At 26.5% G+C, this 24,593-nt stretch overlaps 1 protein-coding gene across 2 annotated transcripts in view; it reads left to right on the top strand.

The window, feature by feature from the left end:
• The first annotated feature begins 1,313 nt into the window (after positions 1-1,313).
• LOC122271661 (kin of IRRE-like protein 3) overlaps positions 1,314-24,593 on the top strand; it is a 101,032-nt gene continuing 77,752 nt past the window's right edge. For both annotated transcript variants that reach the window (XM_087160029.1, XM_087160028.1), the window contains exon 1: positions 1,314-1,670. In XM_087160029.1, coding sequence (XP_087016155.1) covers positions 1,580-1,670 — 91 coding nt within the window. In that variant the 5' untranslated portion in view covers positions 1,314-1,579. The remainder of the gene's footprint in view (positions 1,671-24,593) is intronic.

The following is a 24,593-nucleotide window of genomic DNA, read 5'->3' as shown; positions in this document are numbered from 1 at the left end:
GTTTTAGATATTTTTGGTCAAATTTAATTTTCTTTGCACTACGGACAAGACAACAACAACAACAACAACTGACTAAGGGAAAACACTAGATAGTTATTTCAAAAAATAAATAAATAAATAATGAAAATATAATTATAAAGTTATGTTACATCTTTGCCAATGTACTTGCTGGCTACTATTAATTTAAATACAAACCATTTTAAATCTAGATATATTTAATATTTCAATTAAAGTTAATTTAATCATTAAAACATAATAGTGATTAGAGTAGTAGTAATAGCTACAAATGAAGATTTAAATGACTCAAGTTATTAACTAATAAAAATAAAAGTTTTGAATTACTCCCCTCTGTCATTCTATTTACATTTTTCTTAAGATTCTGTTACTTAAAGCCTGGGTTGGAAAAAACCCGGGTTTTTCCTGAAAACCCCAACTGGGGTGGGTTTTTCATGTTCTATTGGTTTTTTTCTTCAAATAGAGGGCTGGAATAAGTACCTTATTTAAAAAAAAAGCTTATATTAATATTAATAATTAAGTTTAATTTTATGAATTGATTTTACATATAGATAATTAATAACTAATATAAATAAAGTGGTGCAGAAGTCTGAAAAAAGTTTCTTCTGACATCACGATACAAAATGTTATATGTACTCACATACATCACACATTTGAAACTTATTTTAGCACTGGATTAATTTTCATTGGTATTTTAATAATTGGTATTTAATTGGTATTTTCTATCTTTTACTCGCAGCGGTAAAAATTATAAAATAATACTGAATAATATCAATGATAGTATTATATAAGCAGAGAGAATAGGAAAAAAAACAGTAGTTGCATGACTGAAAAAAATATAGATAAGATGGTTCTTGTTTCAACCCAAACGGTAAAAATTATTAAAATATACTGAATATTATCTATGAAATTCTGTTACAAGTACAGAAAATGGAAAAAGTTATTTTATGTCTCAATCATTTTATAAAATGATTCCTTTTATCCGAAATGATAAATATTATAAAATTATACAGAATATTATCTACTAAAGTATTATATAAGTATACATAAAATAAGAAAAATAAAAACAGAAATAATTGATTTTACACAATATGTTATATAAGAATAAAGACATTTTTTTACGAATAGTTGGACAACTTAAGCTAAACCGGATTCACTTGGGAATAAAGATGACAAAATCCAAATTCAGCAGAAAAGGGTATTTTCAATTTATCAAAAAAGCATCTACGGCCAATATTTCGCCAAGATTTGGCGGGAAAATCTGCCCTGCAACCCTTTTCACTCTTCACCCGTTATTTTAGTCACATCGTGTTTGAGTAGAGAAATAGATGGTCCCAAAGATTTCAAAGTTATGAGCTCTAAGAACGCATTAAAGGGTTGAAAAGAATAAAAAATTTTGTTTTCGTGTCTTTTGAAAATTTAATTTCCTTTGCTTTTAAAATAATGACATGCTTATGAGGACCATGGAATATATTTCAAACAAGATTTTCGGAAGAAAAAACTAAAAAATATTTAAACTCATGTTTGATTAAAAGATTAAGTGGGATATTTTTTACGTGTTAATATGATTCTGGCACTTGATTTTTTGACATTTTATATAGTTTCCGGAATTTTTGAAGTTGTTACTGAAGAAGAACCACTTTCTACTGAATTGGGTAAGCAAAAGTATAGCAATAGTTTGCTTGATTTTATTATGCTACATCACAATTCCTTAATTTTTTTTTTAATTTTAAAATTTTTTACGAATACAAACTAATGAAATTATGTTAAAAAAAAATTATGAACTTCCAAAATCAACTGAAATTTCAACAGCATTATTTCAAACGATTTGTAAATAATTTGCTAACTTCCAAAATGCATGCACTCAAAAGAATATTATGTAAAATGTAGGCAAATGCAACAGGATTATTTCATGTTTTCTCCTTTTAATTATATTTATTTTATATGGAAAACTGTAAATTTATTATTATAATATTTATTTAAATTTTTACGAATGAATGAACATTATTTTTCGTTTATTATTTAGTTAAATTACTCACTGCATTTTTTTACGTTCTTAGAGATGTTGGAAAAAATTGTGCACTTTCTTTTTCCATCAATTGTTGAAAATTTTTCTTTTTTCCATCAGTGTAAAATCAGTTGTTGACTGCACAGTTTAAATGAAATTTGTACAGCAAAAAAAATCTTATACTATGCAATTGTACAGTGTATTTTTTTGATCTTTTTTGAATTTTTTATTTGTAAAAATTAAGTAATATTTTGCAATATTTAAAAAATATATTTCGATTTTCTTTTCAAATTTAATGAGTTTGTGGATAATAATTATGAATTTAAGAAATTTAGACAAAAGTTTCAAAATATATGTATACATAATGTACTGCATAAAAAATAAGATGTTTGATTGCTTTAAGCAAAAAAATTCGTCATAAAAATGCAAAATTGCTTAAAATTGATTTGCATGCTATAGTGCGGAGATAAGAGTTCTGCCACAATATAACATATCTGAGAAAAGACATTAAAAAAAGGAAAATTAAGAAAGAAAGAAAAATATGTCTTTTTTCTGCGCTACGTTGCAAGTACAGCGAAACTGTAATATAAGTTAAAAAAAACAAAGAAAACATGAACAAAATATTTTTATAGAAAAGAAGAAAAATTATTATGAAATTAATTATTTTTATAAAAAAATTAAACATTTATTAATTAACATTATAAATTAAAACGCTTGAAAACAAAATAAAGAAAAGAAAAAACCTTGTTGTCAGCTTTCCCAATGTCCGAAAATGCAGGAAAAGAATTTGTAGTAATATTTATTTTTCCAAAAAGTAAATATAGCTACTAACTCTTCCGAAATTCGATAATAACAATGGATATAAAAATAATTCTGTATAAAATCACTGAGTTATTTTATGTTATAATTGATAAAGAATTTATTGTATATTTTCTTATGTATTATTGTATTTCTTATCAATATATTGTATAGTTTCTCCAAATTTATCTTTTTATTATGTGCAAATCCAATTCGGGGAAATCCTTGTCGAAGAAGCTTCGAATATTTAATAAATTTGCTTTCAATAAAAGCTCATAATTTCTCTATTCACCAAACTAAATTGTCAATTACCTTGCGCAAATTCTGTCTCAGGCCATTTAAAGGAAACTTACAAATTAAATGGGGCTCTGTATTTTAGAAAAAATGCGCCCTAAAACACGTCAATTTTTCATATATTTATGCCTTTATTTTCATATTTTGTAATCTGGCAAACTCGTAACGAAAATTTTTTAAACGGGTAAGCGTAAAGACATTTGAATTCGCTAATCGCTTTATAAATTGCATTTTGTATTTTCTTGAATTTATATTTTCTATTTTTGCTTGATATGGTTTATTTTTTATTTTTAGCTTAATATGTTTTATTTTAGTTTCATTTTTTAGTGCTTCTTACGCTGTTGTATTGATATAGTTTGCTTTGGCTATATTAATGCAATATTAAACTTTTTGGCGGATATAATCGTGTGAGCTGACAACGAGATTATATCCATTCCTTATTTTATTTTCCAGCTCTTTATCCTTTTTTTAAATTTTAAAAATCTTCTGAAAAATAGTTTATTTGGTAGTAATTTTTCTTTCTTCTCTGTAAAAATACATTTTTTCGCAGTTTTCGTTATTTCATTAATATATATATACATTACAGAATATGAAATTGTCAAATATTTTTAAAATACTGCCAAATCATAATTGTACATAAAATATACAATTGTACATTAACAACATAACATAATTGTACATTAACAACAATTAAAATTTAATGTGTTTTATATCGAAAATCTAAAAACGATCTCATTTGTATTTATATGACATTAATTCACTAGTTATTAAATTGAAGTTTGCGATTAAAACTTTAGTTATCACATTTAACTAAAATATTCACGTGCTGAAATTGTTAAAGAAACTTTAATGATATAGATGAAGACCTATTTTCGGCAAATATTTTCTGCTACATTTATATCTCTGATAAAAAAATGACACTGTAATATTTGTCAAGATTTTTACAATAAACTAATAATGCTATACTTTTTCGCGAACGCAATCGAATAAATTGAATTTTAGTTTTCTAATTTTTTCAGACTTAATTATTTCTGATTTTTTAAAAAAATCTTTCTATTTTAATCCGTAGAATGGAACAGTTCGCAAAGTGAAATAGAATAGGAGACGTATCCGAATATTCTGCAATTTATATAAAACATAACATTAATTTAATTACCATTCTATGATTTAAATATAGGAATATAGTATTTTGTAGAAAGAAAAAGCTTTTTCGACGTTTCAGAGATAGATTTGACAGGACGCTTTAAAAATGAAAATGAAAGGTTTCGATACATGATAAATGATTATTTTTAACTAAGCGAATTTATTAAAAATATTTCTTTAATTGTGTAATTGTCTGAAACACGCTAAATAATAAGCTGAATTATTTCTTTAATACAGCATTGGACAATAAACTTACAATATGTAATGTCACAAGAATTCTGTAGTAAAATGCTTAGAGATAAGTCAAAATTAGGTAAAGGAAATAAAAAGTATCAAATATCATATGTCTTAAGAGTTTTAGATATGTAGTTTTGAAACTGAACAAAAATATGAATTTTGAGCTTACACTGAGTGTATCAATGGAAGATTTTTAAAGTACCACTTGAAGATTCATAAAATAAAAAATTCGAAACCTAATCTCTCTTTCTACTCGAGTTGACTACCTAATTTTCATCACAATTTGTAGTATAATTAATTGTATAATTTCTGCAGTGTCTTTTTGTAAAATGTCATGTTTTCAAGATTTGTAGTGTCCCAGAAGCATTAAATTAAAAAAATCCATAAGAATATATTTAAAGAATGGCAGTACGTTTAAATTGAAAAAAAAAATTAAACAAATAATAAGAAAACATGAAATATTATTAAATGACAAAAAAAATCACTAAGTAATGGGAAACGATGAAAAACCATATAATAACGGGAAGAAAAAGAATTTTAATTAATGATCATCAACAAAAAATCATTGTTGATTTCTAAAATAATTTAATAACTATTTTCGTATGGTAACTTACATGAAGTGGAAAGTGCTGAAAATTTAATATTGAAATATTTTTCAGAGAGAAAAAAAACAGCATTGTACAAAAGGGATTTGGGCTTATGTCAAATCCGTCATGGGAATATAAAATTCTTTTGGTGTGTGAAGAATAATGATAGAGAATTTATAAGAGATCAGGAAAGTCTAGAATATTATTTTCTTATAATTTATAGTTAGCGCCTGTTAGTATAGGATGAAATGCAAACACTTGAAATTTTTAAAGATGAATGATGTTTTGTGTATAAAATACCGAGAATATTAAAAATAATACGAGGAATTTGTAGTGAGGTTTAAATTCTTGCCATTTTTAACTGTTCAAAATCCTTTTTCAACACGTAATAAAACAGATGTACATTATCAAATGTTGGCTACAAGTCAGTGTAAAAATGTCAGTCTAAGTCGTTAATCATTGCTAAATAATTTTGAATATTTTTTTTTGCTTTTTTTTCTGGATTTATAACACCGACAATTTATTTTTCTTTTCGTTTTTGCATATTTATAGCTTTTCATTCATAGTACATCATATGATTTTGATTTGGCATTTTTTTATATATTCTGTATAATTTTTCAATGTTGGAAAGTCCATAAGGGCTGCTTGTAATTCAGAATTTTATTGTCAATTAATATAATTCTCGTTATAGTCTTCAGCAGCATATTTCATAAAAGAAGAAGAAAACTAAATATATTGCTATCATGTATGTTCGGTACTTTAAAGAAATATGTATTTTCACATAAAATTAATGCCCTTTACAAAAAATAATTATAATTTATCTTTATTTGCAATTATTTCTAAGAGTTGTGCTAGAACTTTTTTACAATATGACCTACTACTAATTTATTTTATAGTATATGGTTTAAAATATATAATTTATCCAGTGTGTTTGAAATGGCAGTATATGACTTAGACGAGTGTCATATGCTATTGATTCAAAATGTCAAAAATTTAAAGGTCATGAAATATGAGTAAATTTTGTTTGACTAGATTATAAGCATAGGCATATTATTTTCTGAGAGCAATAGTAAATTTAAATTTTTTTCTAAATTGAGAATTTACTATCTGTAAAAAATATTGAACAAATTCATGCTAAAAAGGCAACTTTTACTGGCGTAAATACAATATTTCCCTTAATACTTAACGGCAAAAATAAAAATAAATTGTAAATAAAGGATTACCCACTCATCACCAGGTTTCAAATCCCGAAAACCTGTTTCAGAGGCTAACGCACTAACTCCTGTACCATCTCACCATACTCTGTAGGAAGTATAGATAATTTTCAAATCAAATAAAATATGTTAGAAAAGTGGTAATAAAATTTTAGAAGATGGAAAGAAATTCATCATAGGCTTAAAATTAGTAATGATCTAGATCAATTTCTCAGTTTCAGTATATTTTACTGAATAAAATTGAAAAATTCTGTAGAAGCAATGTTTTTTAATATGTACAGTGCGCAAAAAATATACATGGATAAATATGCTGAGTACTTAGAATAACGTTTGATCTAATGGTTGCATTTTCAGCACATGGGGCTCAATCTTAATTATTTAAATTAATAATTAATCTTAATTATTCTTAATTATTTAAATCTAATTAGTTAATGTAGACGATATATATTTTAAGTTAAGTAATCAAACATAGAAACGTACTTTTTCTGAATAAACATTCTTTTTTTCACCATATTCCGTTCTTACACTCCTTAAATATAAAGGGGAGTCACAATCTGGGAAATATGACCGCAATAGTTTGATCAGTAGAGCAATTCAAAGTTTAGACTCCTCAATGTTAATTTTACATTTTGCTTATTTTGCCTTATTTTGAGAACTTAAGAGAATGAAATGATTTTTAATGAGAAACTTTAACACACAATTTTAAAATTCGTTTACCCAAAGAGAATTACAATAAAAAAAAACATTTGATGGATATTTATAATTATTTTATTTAATAATGGTCGAAAAAATTTCGAATTCAATTGTATACGTTGATATTTTACATAGCTTTAAGGAATATAATTTTACGTGGCAAAATACAAAATTTAAACTAAACTGGTCAAATAGTTTCTGAGAATTCGAGTTTTAAAAGAAGTCTTATATTTCAAACTCGATTTTTCAGAATCTATTAGATCAATTTTACTCAGATTTTGTATTTTGCCATGTAAAATCATATTCTTTAAAATGATCTACTGTATCATATACCCAAAAATTCTAAATTTTTTGCATGTATTTTTCATTGGATAAAAAAAATATTATAATTGTCTGGAAAAATGATTCACTTAAAAAGTTCTCGAGATAGGACGAAATTCGCAGAAATTAAAATTAACATTAAAGCATCTGAATTTTGGATTGCTCTCCTGACCAACTATTTTGACAATGTTTCCCAGATTGTGGTAACTCTCTATATTTCAAAGGTCAGAAATCCGAATCCATTGAAAGATTAAGTATGTGTATTCAGTGATAGTACGTTTTTATGTCTGATTTCGTAACGTAAACTATTATCTGCACTAATTAATTTAATTGAGAAGAAAATTTGAAGTCACCTACTCGAACCATTAAAATTTAGTCCTAGAACGTGAAGATCCAATTTTTAGATGAAAATATATTCAGGTTGTTCCATTTATTTTTGCACACTGTAACTCAAAACTGCACAAGGACATTTTTATTGATCAGTTTTCAATTAATAAAGTTTCTTAAGGTTAAAAAATTCCTGCTAACAATTTTTTAATCATTATTAGAACAACTATTTTATTCATTGTGAAAATAGTTGTGATCGTTTCAATAGAAAAAATCTAAAAAATTGACAGACAAATAAATCATTAGTATAGTTTAATAATAATGTCCAAGTAATTAAGTACAGATTAATGAAAAAAATATTGCAATATGACGTCACTTTATTTTTGATTTTTCTTAAAAAAATGAAAACTTAAATAAATATTTAACAATCGTAAAAATGACATTTGACTCTTTTTCAAATTACAATTACAAACTTCTTGCAATTTATATAGTCTAGTTCAAAAGTAACATTATCAAATATTAAATTAAAATAAAAGCATTTCATAAAAGATACTTGTTTCATTTTGAATTATACACATACAAAAAAAAGGGTGTTGAAAGAAAAGTTTTAACGAAATGATTTATTACCTAATTAAAAAGTAAGGTCTTAATAAATATTATCAAGATAAATTGAACATCTTTCTTTTTTCTGATACAGTGTCATAAAAGATGAATAATGAAACCATAAAAATTCAAAAAATCTTTGAATTTTTTAACATTATCATTTAATACGGTTGACTTTTAATCTGCATTTTATATTTGCATCAACAAAAATATTTTGCGGAAAAAACCGCATTTAATGAAAAAGTTCTCCTTTACATGCATTATTTAGTTTTGAAATTCATTTCAAATTTAATTAGTGTCCTGTTAAAAACATTAGCATTCTAATGCTATCATTTTAAAGTTGCTTTGCAATAGTTGTCACTATTTAATTATTCAAGTATATCTTGGTGATTTACATTCACGATTTTTTCTGAAAAAAAAATAAAAAAAGACGAAGAGCACTGTTAAGTTTTCATTATTTAAAATTTATTCGAATCTCGTACATTCTGGATAAGTATATCAATCAGCATAGTTCCAGAATTTTTATATGTGATTAAATATAAGGATAAATAATGAAAATCGCGTCTTCTATTTATTTGTACATTCATCTAAATTTTAGTGTATGCAATATTATTCAAATGTCGAAGGGCCACTATCCAATCATAATAAATCTTCATCAAGTTTGTTAATTTTCAAAAGTTAATTAATTTGAATAAGATTTGAAATAAAAGCTTATTTTTTAAACTATGTTGGCATTAATTGTTAATTTTCAACAAAAATTAAATGCAACAAAATTTTTAATGTTATTTAATTTTTGAATTAAATCATTTTAATTTAAAGAAATTAAAGATATATAGATAATACACCATGAATGAAACTTTTTTTAAAGAAAGAGTGTAATGGTCAAACATCGCAGCTGGCCACTATATTTGAATTTTAAGTCACATTTGTTTTAGTTAAAACTTTAAAAAAAACACGATTCTTCAAAACATGATTCATTCTATATTAAGCCAAAAATATTTTTATGTAATGTACAGTTATCTCGAGAAAGTTTAATATTTTTAAAGTAAATATTTGGAAACAATGTATAGGATTTTAAAAAAATATTGCTTATTATTATACAGCCCAAAGCTTTTCAATTGTCTGAAAGGGAATTAATGTAATTGTTTCATTATTTCTTTTCAAACTAAAATTGTCATTTAACCATAAAAGCTGCTTTTTAAAGGTGGCATGAAATAACCATTTTTGCAAATATTACACTATATTCATAACTGCTGTAATTTTCTACAGTTTTTACCATCATAATTTAGTGTTTATAAAATTTTAAAACTAATTAAAAAAAACTTGAAAAGTAATTAATTCTGCTGCATTGAATTTACTCCAAAATTCTTCTAGAAAATTGAACCACTAATTAATATAAGTTCTTAATATAAGTTACAAGTTATTAATATTTTGTATAAGTATTTAAAGTTAATTTTTTTACATGATGTAAATAAGTTAACTTTAAGGAACATTTGTATAATTGTGAGCAGTGGTATTAGCCGCAGCATCTACTCTGCATTGCAGGAGATGGTTTCAATGAAAACATCTCTTACGAATAACGAATTAGAAAAATTTAGTGTGCTACAATTAGAAGTATGTTTTATTTATTCTATGACCTATAACTAATTTTTTTTTCTTAATAAGAAAGAGGCTTGTGAGTATATAATGATAAGCCACATTTCCTAATTTGCTCTAGATAGTGTTTATAAAGAGCATTATTGAAAAACAATATTTTTTCATATAGATTACCAAATGTTAATGTGTATTGTGTAGAAATTCCCGAAACTTGTAAATTAGATCTACTTGGAAAAATACTAGAAGGAAGTTTGTAAAAAGTTATCTCTGTAAAAAGTGATACTTGTCCCCAACACGTAAAAAAATCATTTCTCAAGTTTAAATTAAACAATATAATAATTTCTTAATTAGGCAAACTTACATGGGCAAACTTTACTCTGGGTAAACTTGCATGGTAAAATATATTATATTTATATAATACCTATAATTTAAGATTTATTTCGTAGTAGCCTTTTCATATTGAAGTTCTTGTGAATAATAACGACATCACCAGTAAAAAAACTACTTAAACTAGTAAGCTTTTTCATGTTACAATGTTCATTTTTTGAATGATTATTTGAGGAAAATGCATGGATTTAAAAGAGTATAGAAAGATCTCATATGAATTGAAAATGCTTACTTCAAGACTTTTAGCGCATAATATCGGGGATTCAAAAAATGCTTATTGCGAAAAAAAAGTGAGCAATAAATGAAACTCCCTACTTCAATCTTTGGAAGAACTCTGAATAATTCAGTATCTCAAAAATATATATTCAGTTTCAGATTTGAAAGTAGAAAATGTTGAATAAGCGCTGTTTCTTAGAATTATGGTTTATTGGAAGTACACATTTTTTAAAGTAAAGAAAAATAGGGGTGGAAAAGGAAAATTTTTTATAGCTCAAAGAAGCATGTTTTTGAATTAAGATATATTAGATACAAAATATTCAATACTTTATTCAATTTCATTTTCAAAATATTTTGAGCGCAGTATTCTATTGTCAACAAAAACAAGATTGTCTGTTAACAAAAACAAGAATCTCTGTTAAATGAAATAATGTAACTATTATTTTTAACTGTACAGAATAATCGTAATTTAGAATTAAGAGAATAATTGTTTTCAATAAAAATGAGAATGCCTTTAATAAGCAAAATAAAATCCTGAGTTTAATGGGAATATTATTCACAGAAGAGTTAATAATTTACATTAATTGTATCTAAAAAGTAAGAAATTTTTTTTTTTTTTTTCAAAACAGGAAATTCTGCATACACTAATTTATTTCAGTATTGTATAAGTATGCACCATATTGCGGGAATCAATTTATCCGTTTGTAAGATGAGATTCAATTGAAGTAGAGCATTTATGACCCTCTGGCCCGAGGAAGGCAAGGAGGGTTATTTAGTTCAAGGTTCCACAGTTCTAAGACTAATGGCATGATTGTGTACAGTGTTTGTTATAATTTAACCACTGAAAAATTCGTTTTCAATTTTTTTTCGTTTGTATGCCAAAATGATTGTGTAGGTAAATGTATAATTGATTTTATGATAACAATAACAACAGTGAAAAATATTGAGAATTACAATGAAACAACTTGATAATAACAATGAAAAATTATAAGAACGAAAGAAAACTGATTTATGTAGCCTTTTTAACAATTTTATGGAGTATCTATTTCCTATTATTTATTTCGCTAATTTGTTTTATGATATTGAATCAAGAATAAAATGGCATATAAATATTGGTAAATATTTATATGCCATTACATAATATATTATGTAACTACATAATATATTATGTAGTTACATATAAAATTAGACAAAATCGTGCTAGATACTAAAATTTATATATTTTTTTTCTGCAGTAATGAGAAAAAAAATTCTGATTAAATTTAATTTATTAAAATATTTCTTTTAGAAAATTTTATTATCCATGAGTTTACTTTTTCGTAAGCTTCATATTTTGAAGTAAAAATCTAATTTTCTGCCAGGAGGGCTGACTTATCTGATAAGATTATTATTGACAAAGATTATCCAGACTAGTTTTATTTGTTTTTTTTCCTTATATTCTGTTATGCTTCATCTAATACGTCGAAAAACAAGTCAATAGATTTGTAATAGAGAATTTAAAAATATATAAAGTTATTTATAATTACATTCACGTGTCTTAACGTTGTCATCAAGCTAAATGAGATATTTTCTCTGGTGTATTTTTTATGCTGAACATAATGATAATGATAAGTTCATATGAATAATCATGACATATGATGAGTTCATGTCGATAAAAAAATTATTTATTCTGAAGTAATTAAAGTTCAAAGCAGAGAGTCGAGTGGAATGATTGCGAAAATAAATTTTCGATTAAAGCTTAAATTTTCCTAGAAGCATAAAAAAAAATTTATATTTTTTTTCTTTTTACGAGTACGGAAGAAACAAAAAAAACTTATATATCTATTTTTTTATATTCTTTTCATTACAGCTTTTTCTTTAGCACTTTGATAAATTATCGAAATTTCGGATTATTTAAATAACTTTGACGAAAACGTTATATAACGTTCGTACGTTAAACGTTATAACGGAAAGGTACATAGAAAGTTTCATAATGTTCTTTCATAACTTTATATCATTTAAAATATGCTCTCTTCAAATCTTTATGTTCATAAATTAAGGATTTAAAATAAAGAAGATTGAAAAGAATCGTAAGTCGTTTAAATCCTTAGATTTTTTGAATCAATATCTTCTAGTGCATTTTCTGTATTTATATTTTCAGATTTTTCTAAAATACTTATATGTTGTGTTCAAAATACATGAATGATATCAATATATTCGGGCGATTAACAATAAATGGAGATTTTTTCTAGCAAGGTGGGGATATTCTATTTGTTAGAGCAAGGAATGTTCGATCCAATAAATTGTGTGATATTTGCCCGGAAACCCAGGGAAATGATTTAATACTTCCTATTTGCCCGGATTGCAGTAGAGCTGAATTTTCTGCTTAGAAGATGGATGTGTTTTATCGCCTGAAAGAAATAAGTTGCTTTATGAATGGTGATAGTTTTGTTACAAAGTTACGAATGATTGTAGTTATGAATGGTGATATTTTTGTTACACAAAACGGTTGTTCTTCTTTGCTAAGCATTGTGTGTAAAACGTTAAGAATACTTTTTTTTAAATAAATAGTATTAATGCAAAACAAGCAAAAATGAAGGTTTACCACGTTTCTTCAAAATGAAAAACCTTCCCATGAATTTACCACGAACAGAAGCTTTATTACAAAAAAATAGGGCTTCTCAATAGTATAGGGACTATTATAGGAAAAAAAAATTTATCTATTGTAGTGACTATGTTATGAAAATGACTTATTTTTAAGGTCTGTTACAAGCTGGACGTAATTTTTTTATTTTGATTGTGTTTGCTAAAGCTTATTGTTTGTATTTTTATTATTATTCTTATTGTTGCTGTTGGTTTTGCATGCAAAACATATTTAGCACACAATAATGTTTCAGCACATCTAATAAGAAAATATAAAATAAAAATATATATTAAATTAAAACAATCGTATCAGTAAAATTGAGCAAAATTCTACAGATTTACCTGACAAACTTTTAACAACATAATCCAGTTCAATGAATGATAGTGTCGAAAAAGAATCGCTTGAAATCAAGCACATTTAATTCAGTTAGAAATCAAAAAAATGATTTCCCGGATACGTAAAATGAGTTTAGTTAATGAACATTATATTGAAAGATAAAATTTAATTATTGATCGTTATTTTTTAATATTTTATTCCATAAAAGTTAAAACAATTAATACTATATCATACAAATTTCTGCTTTTTGAAGTATTTAATTTATATGATAAAATACAAAGATTTTAACCCAATTTTCAAAAGTCGTACACTTGAAATTTGATTTTATCTAGGGTGTTCCCTTTTTTGTGCTGTACAACCGTAACCAGCTATCAATGTATAGTTAATACCGAACTTCCATTGTGTCTGAAACTGCTTATTTTGAACTATAGTTATCTTCTACGCATTATGGCCAATAAATCTATCCACTTCGCAATGTTGCGTAATGTTTTAGGTAATGTTCATGTCACGGTTTGCTATTCAATCCTAAACTCCTAAAGTTTTGTAGCATCGAGATACACTTACCGTTCTTTAAAAGATAATTTCACTTCAATAAAACAAAAACTTCTTAAAATAGTAAATCTATGTAAGGAGACAACAACATCGAAGTATAAAACTTGAGTTCAGTTTTGTATTAATATCGTAACATTACATTACATCGTATTAATATCGAAATTATGCGACATCTGAATGTTTGAAACATTTGGCTTTAACTTAAAAGGGAAACTTGATATTAAACCAATATCAAATGTTTGAAGTGTAATTAAAATATTAATAGTTTAAATTCATTTGCTATCAAATTGCGTATGCAATTTCAAGCTCATTATAATTTCAGTTATTCAATTGAATTGGTTTCCTAATTTAAATGAGTTACCTAAAATTCCAATGATCACTGATCGAAAATATTACTGTGTTAATTTAAACATTCTATTAAGAGAGAGTTCGGGGAATAATTAATGGTAGTTGTCAAAACATTTGGGGAACAAGTAGCGAAAATATGACCCTGCGTTTGAAATAGATTCAATTGTGTGCGGAAAAGCAGGATTATATAAGCTACTTTAATTTCAGTATTACTATTGCTGTTTTCTTTTAGACCATAATATACCAAGTTTATTTTCACATTTTGTTTGTTTGAATTAAAAAGGTCTGTTAACTAAAGTTTTTACTTGGGTTAAAACATTTTCCGTGTATCTGAACGCCAAAAATGGTGGCACCTACTTCACACCAAAGTGGTGTTCCACTACGCCAGGAATGTTCAATTACACAAAAAATGTTCAATTACACAACAGAAGTAGCAATGCTAATTATTTTGCATTCAGCAACACTAAAATGTATTTTTACGATACAGTACGAAGTAAGAATCAATAATTTAGAATGCTATTTGCACTATTTAATAATTAAAATAAAATTTGCCTGTAAATCAAATTTACAAGTAGCACAGAGAGAATATTAAGACGAAAGGCTTAACAGACGGAAAATGGCAGTAATTATACATATTAAAATCAATTAATACAGCTCAAAGAGATTTAAAAAAAAAAATTATAATTTTCCTTAATAAGCAACTGAAAATATGCATAACTATTATTTTAATGGCGAACAGCAAATTATTCAATCAAAAACAACTATTCACAAAAAGACAACAATCTTTTTGCAAACGAAACAATCGGGATTTTCTTGAATGGAAACTGCTTCTCGTTTTTTCTTAATAAGGAACAATTTCATGTAAGTTTATTCTATTATAGATGTTTAGATTTAAATTACACTTTTTAAACTATACATGAACGCTTGATTTGGTGTCTCATACAATTTTTGGGAAATTCAGTATCATATTCGGAGAGATTGTACACCACAGTTTTTACGATGAACTCTCTAATCTTCTCTAATTTGATAAATAGCTTAAAATTAATAGCATTAATATAATATACTTAAATTAAATTTTAATTCCATTTAATTTCTAAACAGGGAATTACTGTGTTTTTTTACATTAAATGTTCAGTTCCATTATCACAATCGCTTGAAAGTTTTCGATTCTGGTTGCACAGTGTTTTACCAATTACCAATAAAACGGCAGACAAATTAACTCAATATTTTTAAGTGAACTCTATATTTGCCGCATAATTGATATAAACAAAATAAGTTGAATTTTTCCTCTTCCGTTATACTGCAAAGATTGTAATTCTACTGCGAATAGTTTTCACAGTAGACTGCGAATAGGTTTCGATTGCGGAATACTGTCTACTGCGAATAGGTTTCGCATTAAATTATAAGGCGCAAAGTAAAGTATTACATTTTTTATTACTTAAAAACCAACATTCTCTCATTTTAGTTATTTCAGAGGATACGCGCTCTTTTTGCTGTCGCTCGCGACACATAAGGGCTACTAGCGTAACTCTTCTAAAATTTATTCATGTCATCTGTCCAAACGCTAGCACAATACTGTTCCAATAAAGCAACACAATATTAAAACATTCGAGTGAATTGATATTCGTTTGTAAAAATTGCAAACCTGCAATTCAAATACTTTAAAACTAATTAGAAATTTGAACAAAGTAAGCTGCATTTTTCCGAAATATCTGGGCAGATGCTCACCTGCAGAAGATCCTAATTATGCTGTTGATAGTTTTGATTATTACAAAAGACCCTGTTCTGACACGAGGAACAGGGGGGTGGACTTACTGGAAATGAAAAAGCAGTGGCAATCGTTTCCAAATGCTTTAATATTTTATATGGTTGCGACATTAACATAAAATCCTTCAGTTAAAATACTACACTTTTTTAATGATAACATAATGTTAGGCTATGCGTAATGGAAAAACAATTTTAACTTTTTCTTTAAACTTTAGTGATTATATTTATAAAAAATGAAAAAAAATATAGAAATGAAATAAAATACCTTACCATTTTACACTGAACCTAATTCTAAACTCTTCAATCTTTATTTGAATTTCTTTTCATTCAATCACAAGAATACGCGGCAAGATCTCTATATCACGGCAATTGGTTGTTTTTTACATCGAAATAACGTCAATATATAAAAAACGTCAATATGTAACTGCACCTGAACTATTTCCTGATTAAATAGAAGTCGACCTGATCATTTTTAGACAAAGTGTACGCAACTGTAAAAAGTAATATTTCCATCTCTAATAGTGTTTTTAAAACTGAATTATGCGGCTTAAAAAATAACCTTCAATTTTGACATAAAATAACAAAAAAATTAATGATTAAGTTCAATAATAAGAATATTCACAGTAATGATAAGATTTAATATCCATGCAGCAGAATACTTCTGAAACAGTAGTTTTTTTTAATATCGAAGTATTCAATCTTAAATTATTTTAAATTACTTATTTTATTTATTATTGTTCATTTTTTAAAAAAAGAATTAATGGTAAAATGTTTAAAAGATATATGAATTCAGCAATTGTTTTAGCATGAAAGCATAGTTTTTTAAGAAATATAAAAAACTACAATGTTCTTCTTTTTCTAAAAAATTAATTAAATTTTAACATCCTTGAAATATTTTACAGAATATCTGTAAAAAGATTTTTGTAGTTATTAAAAAGTATACCATCGAAAGCATTATAAATATTATAAATTCATTTTTAAATGAAAAAACATTAATGCGTAGAGTTATAAATGTATAATTACCTATTTCTATTATATTGATGTATAAGAGGTTCTGTAAAGATACAAATTTAATAATATTTATTTTTTTCCGAATTTTTCGTTTCAAGAAAAAAATATTTATTTATAGCATAAATTAAAAACAAATTACGAATTTGATTTAATAAAATTGCTTCGACATATTCTTAGCAAGACGCATTTAGACATTTTCAGAATTGAGTGTCTTCCCGGAACAATGAATAAGTCAGAAATAATATTTCCAAGAAGTCCTTATCCTTTGAAGAATTATCTCCATTGCTCGAAGTTTAAATCTTTTTTATTTTTATCGAAATATCGAAGACATTTTATTATCACGATACATTTATTGCTGAAACAGCTTTTTCTTACAGTAGTTTCAGTCAGTTTTCCGCATCATTTATCACGTAAATTATCCAAACTTTCAGCAGCATCCGATAGCATCAGCAAAATAAACTGCTCTAATGGGGATTTTTTTTGTGAAAAAAATCAGATGTATTTTCGTAACGAAAATAAGTTTCACGTAATGTTTCCAATTTTATAAATGATCCTTCAAAATTTCTTACATGATTATAAGGATATTTTGTTCTCTTATTTGCTCTGCATATGCTGTGTGAAATCACACAAAAAGTTATATTTTCTGAATTAATTAGAGGCTGAATTCCACGCATGCAAAGAGTAAAATGCTCCACTTATGTTTTGAAATAATTTTAAATCTCCAAAAAAAATTTATACCTCCAAGTTTCACACAAAGTATTTTTATGATTTCAAATTTATAAATAATCTTTCAAAACTTCTTGCATAATTATTAGAATATTCTTATGTCATTTTTGCTCAGTATATGCTGCGTGATATTACACAGAAAGTTGTGTTTTAATTAAATAGAACCTGGATTACACACATACAAATCACAAAATTTTTCACATATTTTTCAAAACAACTTTAAGTCTCCAAGGAAAAGTATTATAAAAGTTATCCAGTATGCACTCACGAAATATTTTTATTATTCCATCTTTGTTACCTATAGTATCGGAAATTGATGTAGGATCTAAAACAAGTCTTTTTTTATTGAATTAATTCTAAAGTGCACTCTAGGGAATTTTCGTTAAGTTCGGATGTTTGGTTGTTAATTGATCCGGCAATCCCATTTATTTAAGATAAAAACCCAGTATCGATAATTAATGAACTCCAATAAAATTCCTGTAATAGACCATTAATTTATGCAGCTTCCTAACTGAATTCGAGGGTATAAACCCTTTTCCATAGTGTTTACAATATCAGGTTAAAGACAAAGAACATCTCTCTCATATTTCCTCTACATTGGCAGCCTTTGATAATAAACACGCAACTCCCTCACTTATCGAAAGATGGCAGCACCCAGTTCTATAGTTCACCTTGATTTTATAAACAAAACACTTGAGTCTCAAAAAAAAGTCAAGGACTGAACTTATAGTTCGCTTTTCAGAGCACAACGATAGTGTACTGTCAATGGTCATATATTTTACGAAGATCTTGCTTGTAGATTTAATAATATTGCGGTGTTAATGAGAATTAACTTGCAGATTACCTTGTTAAGCCGAGTGCTTCTATCTTGCAAATATCAAGGGATGCAAAATGCAAGGGATGCACTTTTCAAAAACTTTAAGCTACCTTTAGAGAACAAAAAAACTAGAAGAAAAAAATTACTAGAAATTTTATATTTTTCTATGATCATAATTTTCAATGGTAGTTTTACGAGCATATGCTTTTTGTACGGTCACTAACTGGATCACACTTTGCCGGTCATTGACCGTACTAACCTGAAATTTTTTATGGCTTAAAATAAGACCATCTTGTAAAAATGACAATTTAGCAACATTAAAATATTTTAAAGTAGATTTATCATTTATATTTCTCATAGAAATAATTTAAATGTGGTAATTCTGAAACTCAAAATTAAAACTTCTTTTTTTTGTAAATTAAAACTTCCACATATATCAGTTGGCACAGTTTAGTTGAGTTAAGGGAAGTCAGTAGGGCATATACCAATGATGCTAAAACTTACCTTTTTCGATGTACCTTTCTCTCAGCATGTAATCAAGATATTGCTTCAATTTTTTGTCACAGAATATTTCCATATACATGTTCACACTGTTATAACTGTTAATACATATCTTTTGCAGAATTGTTTTTCCAAAAATTATGAACAGAAAACTTTATTTTTTAAAAAGTTTTATCATTTTTGAGTAAAACTATTTCATAACTCAAAAAATATTCCCGTTAACACAAAAAAATTATCACTGCATACAACTGATATAATCTCAAATATCCCCCAAAACATTTGAAATGATATCACATGTAGAATTTTAGAGAAGGTACATCGAAAAAGGTCAGTTTTAGCATTCTTGATACATGCCCTACCAACTCCTTCATGTTAAACCCTACCTACCTTCATGTTAAACCCCTGAATCATTAGGTTTGCACTGAGTACGTGAAAATCAGATATATATAAATCAAAAAGCATAAAAAGCTGCGTTTTTTTTTTTTTTTTTTTTTTGATATATTTCGTCCCTAGTCATTTTAGATATATTTCGGAAAAAAGAATCTATTTAGCAAATTTCGTGTATTTTGTGTGTTTCTAAAATTTCAAGAATTAAATTTTAATTTTACAATTATTCAACCATAGTATTAATTTTATTTCTTTTTTAACTTTCTTTTAAAATATAAAGTACGAGAATCAGATCAGGAATAATGCATTTTCTTTCTTACAATTGAAAGTTCCCTATCGAACAAACTATCGTCTTTTTCTCTCGACTAATGAATAATTTAGCACTGTAAATCGATTTCTTATATCATTTTAATTCTTTTATTTCTTTTTCAGCATGACTGTTTTCAGAACATTATTTTTTTTCTCTCTTTCTTCCTTTTCGTTTTTTTTCCTACGGTACAAAAGTCAATTTTAGGTTCGATGAAAAACATTTTTTTCTTTAACTTTTTCAGTAAGTTGCAACTAGATTTAAGATAAGATTTTTAAGAAAAGGTCAAATTGAAACAAAAAGTTAGAAATGATAAGAAATGGACTTATCTTTAAACCTTTGACATTAGATGTAAAAGGTTTGGCGCTAAATACCGCATTAGCGTATTCTTTTTCATGTTACATTAAAATCTGTTAACGCAATGTCTGATACATATATTTTTTACATTATGTTAGTCATTTAAAAAATATTTTTTTCTATATTTTTAGCTTTTGGAACAGACCTTTAATAATATAATGGTTTCTTTATTGTTACAAAGCATATTTTTTTTGCAAGGAATAAATAGGAAATTTAGATACATTTTGTTCCGTGGTTATAGAAAATAGTTTAGATTAGTTTGAACTGAACCAAATTTAAAAATTCTTAAATAAAACCTAAAATAATTAAGTTCGGCAACAAAAATTTATTAAATTCTTTAATTTCCATTACATTTTATTATCTTTGGAAAATAGTTTAATAATAGCAAAAAGGCTATTGTCTCTCTCTCTCAAGCTTTGGATTCCATTTTCTATGCTAAATGTAGGGACTGCTAACTTTTTTCCGAAGAAAAGCAGAGACTTGTAAATAATAGTAAGGTGTTTTGCACAAAGCTGTATTTCTTTCACAACATTTACAACATTACTGTTATGGCAAATGTACACTCTGATTTCAACTTGTCACAAATATTACGGACAAACAATATAATTGAAAATGCTGCCTTTCACATATATTTATTCGCTAATGGATTTATAATAAATAGCATGGCAGTTAAGTGCGAGGCATGTAACTTTGAAATAGCTGACATTCATTGTTACTGATTACTGAGAACTATATAAAACGTAATGATCCTCAAAAGGCTTATCAAATCATATTGTATGCATACGAGACTGTAAATCAAGTCGCAGAAATGCTTCGAAGATCAATATAGTTTCTAAGTTTAATATCAGCTTTTGACGGTTTTCAGTCTTGTGCTGTGTAGTTCTAAATATTGTGAATCCCTTTTAATACATCTTAATGCTCCCTTAACTTCGAGTAAGATGGTTAGAATCGAAAGCTAGACCATTTCTTGTTATCTATGTTATTTAGTTTCATAAAATCCCTCTTTATACTGGACAAACATGGTAGTTTGATTTAACGAGAAATATCTCCTGTTTTTTATCTTTTTATAATTCATAGTATATTATTATCAAAATCCGAGCAACGATATTTTTGCAAATCTGTAGAACCATTTCCAGATTATGAGTAATTATATTCCCAGCAAACACAACATTTAAGGCGTGATAACGGGCCCATATACAGTGACCGATAACACTTCCATCGGCCCAACATAGTTGGCCGAATCGGCCACGGCAAAAAGTGTCCGGCCGGCCGGCAGCTGGAGCCGATACTGTCAATGTTGGCCATTTGACACATTTTATTATTCGTTCATTACGGGCCATTCTTGCCAAGTGCATATCGGGATTTAACGGCTGTTTTCAGTTGTCCAGAAACATTAAAATTTCCCCCGATATTAGATGTCGCTGATTCATAATGGATCAATATCGGCTGTTTTCAGCTTTCCGATAGTGACCCATCATAAAAAAGGATATTAATTTACGTTGAGGCAACAAGCAGCCAATAAATTTCCATAATAGACCAATATCGGAAGTTTTCAGCTTTCCGATAGTGACCCATCATAAAAAAGGATATTAATTTTTATTGAGCCAACAAGTAGCCAATAAATTTCCATTAATGGTTATATTTTCTTCTTTAACTTTTCGCGGTGTTAATACTTTTTAGGGCTTTCGCTGTAGAAGATTTGTTATTTTTACAGCTACTTTTTTCCTTACTGCCTGATAGATCTAGTATATTTGAAGGCGCATTTTTATTTAATTATAATTAAAACTTTTATTTTTTTAATGTAGTTATATTTATTTAAATTCTTTGCATGTATTGATAATATTTGCATGTATATTTATTTAATGTTAGTGTTTATAATTATCAGTTAACAAGGAAATAAGCAAATAAATGTTTGAGGAAATTTATTTTAACAATATATAAAAGCTTTGGTTGATAAATGTTTTCAGAAATTTATTTCATCAATAGTATTATAAATAGTAGTAGTATAGCAGTATTATAAAATTCATTTCATTCCAGTTTCAGCAATATTCTTCAGAATTTTTCTTCCTTTCTTTCTACCACCTTCTCTGTCTCCAGCATATCTCAGCCACCTTTTTACAGCAACTCCTACTGATGCTTGTGTGACGTCAGGGAATTTCCTTCGGACAGCACCTATAAATCATTTTTAGTGTAAATGTTTTCTATATATGATAAACAGCGAAAAAAATAAGAGAAATTATCATTTACACTTTAAAATATTAATCAATACTTATTGAATATTAAGAGAACACAATCCAACCTTAAACTACAATATGTCTACTTAAAAATTATTCCAGAAAAAATGTAAACAAAGGTAATTTTTATTGTAATTTTGGCATGATAATGGTAGGGTATTATATTTAGAGTTAGTGTATAGGTATTATATAAAGTTATTATATAAAGTTATTATAATTTTAAAAAAATGAACCAAGCTCAAAGCAAGTCTAACTAACATTTTAAATTGTCAACCAAACCAATTAAAATTAATGTTAGAAATGCATTTAAAAATTCTACTTTTTATTGTGTAACTACTTGAATATCTTTCTTATGAGATAAAAAAAGTTCAATAATCTATAAATTGGTGCTAATCAGCACTATGAAATCATTCACAAAACCAAAAGGCATATGCCAATACTGACCAAATTTATAAAACTGAAAGAATAATTTTAAATTTATTTGACTTACTATTTTTTTGTTGTATTTAATGGCAACTTTACATAATTTGTATTTATTAGTTTCAAAACACATTTTTGAAAGTAATATTGCTAATGACTGATAGTCAAAATTTACCATAATAAAAACAGATTTTGAAAGCGTAACAGTAAACAAATAATCTCGTGTTTTCAGATAACGTAAGAAATATTAGTTTTGTGACTTTCTTCAAATATGCTACCACCTTCATGTTGAACATTAAGCTTATCTGACTTAATGAATAGGGAATAGATACTAAAAAAAAGTTCAATGAAGTATTTTTTTACTTAAATAGATCTATAAGTAAGCAAACATCACTCACGTTGCCCTTAGAATATTTGAAAAACAGAGTGTCCAGTTTAAAATAAAACAATTCCTAATGATAAACCAATCTGAAAATTCCATTCTTCAAATCTCTCATTGAATTTAAATTTTTTAACAACTCTTAAGATTGATATTTAAAATTTTTGCCCCCAGTCGTGATAGTAGAAACAAAGGAACAAACTTTTCCGTTCAAAATATAGCTAATTTTAAGTTTATATATAATTATGTTAAGTTTTTACAATTTTTATGATTTAAGCTTTTTTTATGATAAAGTTCTTGTCTATTATTTTATTGTTATTTTTTTTTTAAGGGAAAAGCAAAATTGTTTTAAAATTTCGATTTATTACATGGATGTATTTACCGCATATCAAGAATTTAAATTTTTTTTGTTATTCATTTTGTTATCTTTCAAAGACAAACTCAATAGTTTGCTTACTAGATCACCAGGGAAGAAAAAAAATCAATCCAACCAACTCAATATTAAAAAAAAAAGCAATAATAAAACACCAGAGGGCTCGCATATGGTTTTTGAGTAGTTACATCTGCTTCTGAGCTCATTGTTTCCCCCGGTAACGTAGGTAGCTCCTAAGTTCTTTGTGTGAAAAAAGCACATCAGACCTCTTTCACTCAAATATTTAAATGTTTACAATATCTGTCTACGAAATGGCGCTGCCATAAACATGATTATTTTTCTTGAAGTATAGTAAATATGCCAAAGTTTAAATGCTTTAGATTTGAAGAAGAGCTTCAATTTCCATTTATAATCACTATTTTACCTTATAATTTGGGCTTTAGAATGGACATATAACTTAAATGTTAAATAGTTAATGAACTTTTTTATGAGCATACATAATGGTAACATGCATTCAAGTAATATTTTAGAAATTAAAAAATTATATTCACAAAAACTCTTTTTCACTCAACTTTCATATTTGTATATATTTCACTTTGCAAATTATTTCATGACAGCCACCTTATTTAACAACTTTCCAAACAATGAGATTTTATTTGATTTCTCCAAATTAAGCGCTTGAAATTAAAAATATTAATTTTCTTAATCTAATTATAGAAAAATGTTAAGATAATAGGTAAGATAAAATAGATGTTTGCTGAGCTTAACAACTTAAATTATGAACATAACATGCACTACATCTGTAAAATTTATAACATGAAATATTACCTGCAATTAATTGTATGATCATTAGATATTCCTTGATTGATTTTGTCATGGGGATGCCAACTAAATTGAGATTTTCCAATTCATTCTAAAAGTGGTTGCGACAGTTATCTGTTGAATCCCTTCCTCCAATCGTTCCAAAGTGTTATAGCTGAAATTAACGTTGCTGAACTTACTAATTATAAAAATAG

Source organism: Parasteatoda tepidariorum, chromosome 3 (genome assembly GCF_982258835.1).
Source record: "Parasteatoda tepidariorum strain Cologne lab strain chromosome 3, Ptep-v5.0, whole genome shotgun sequence".
NCBI lineage: Eukaryota > Metazoa > Arthropoda > Arachnida > Araneae > Theridiidae > Parasteatoda > Parasteatoda tepidariorum.
The sequence above is the reverse complement of the archived record's forward strand: the minus strand, read 5'-3'. Positions and strand labels throughout refer to the sequence as shown.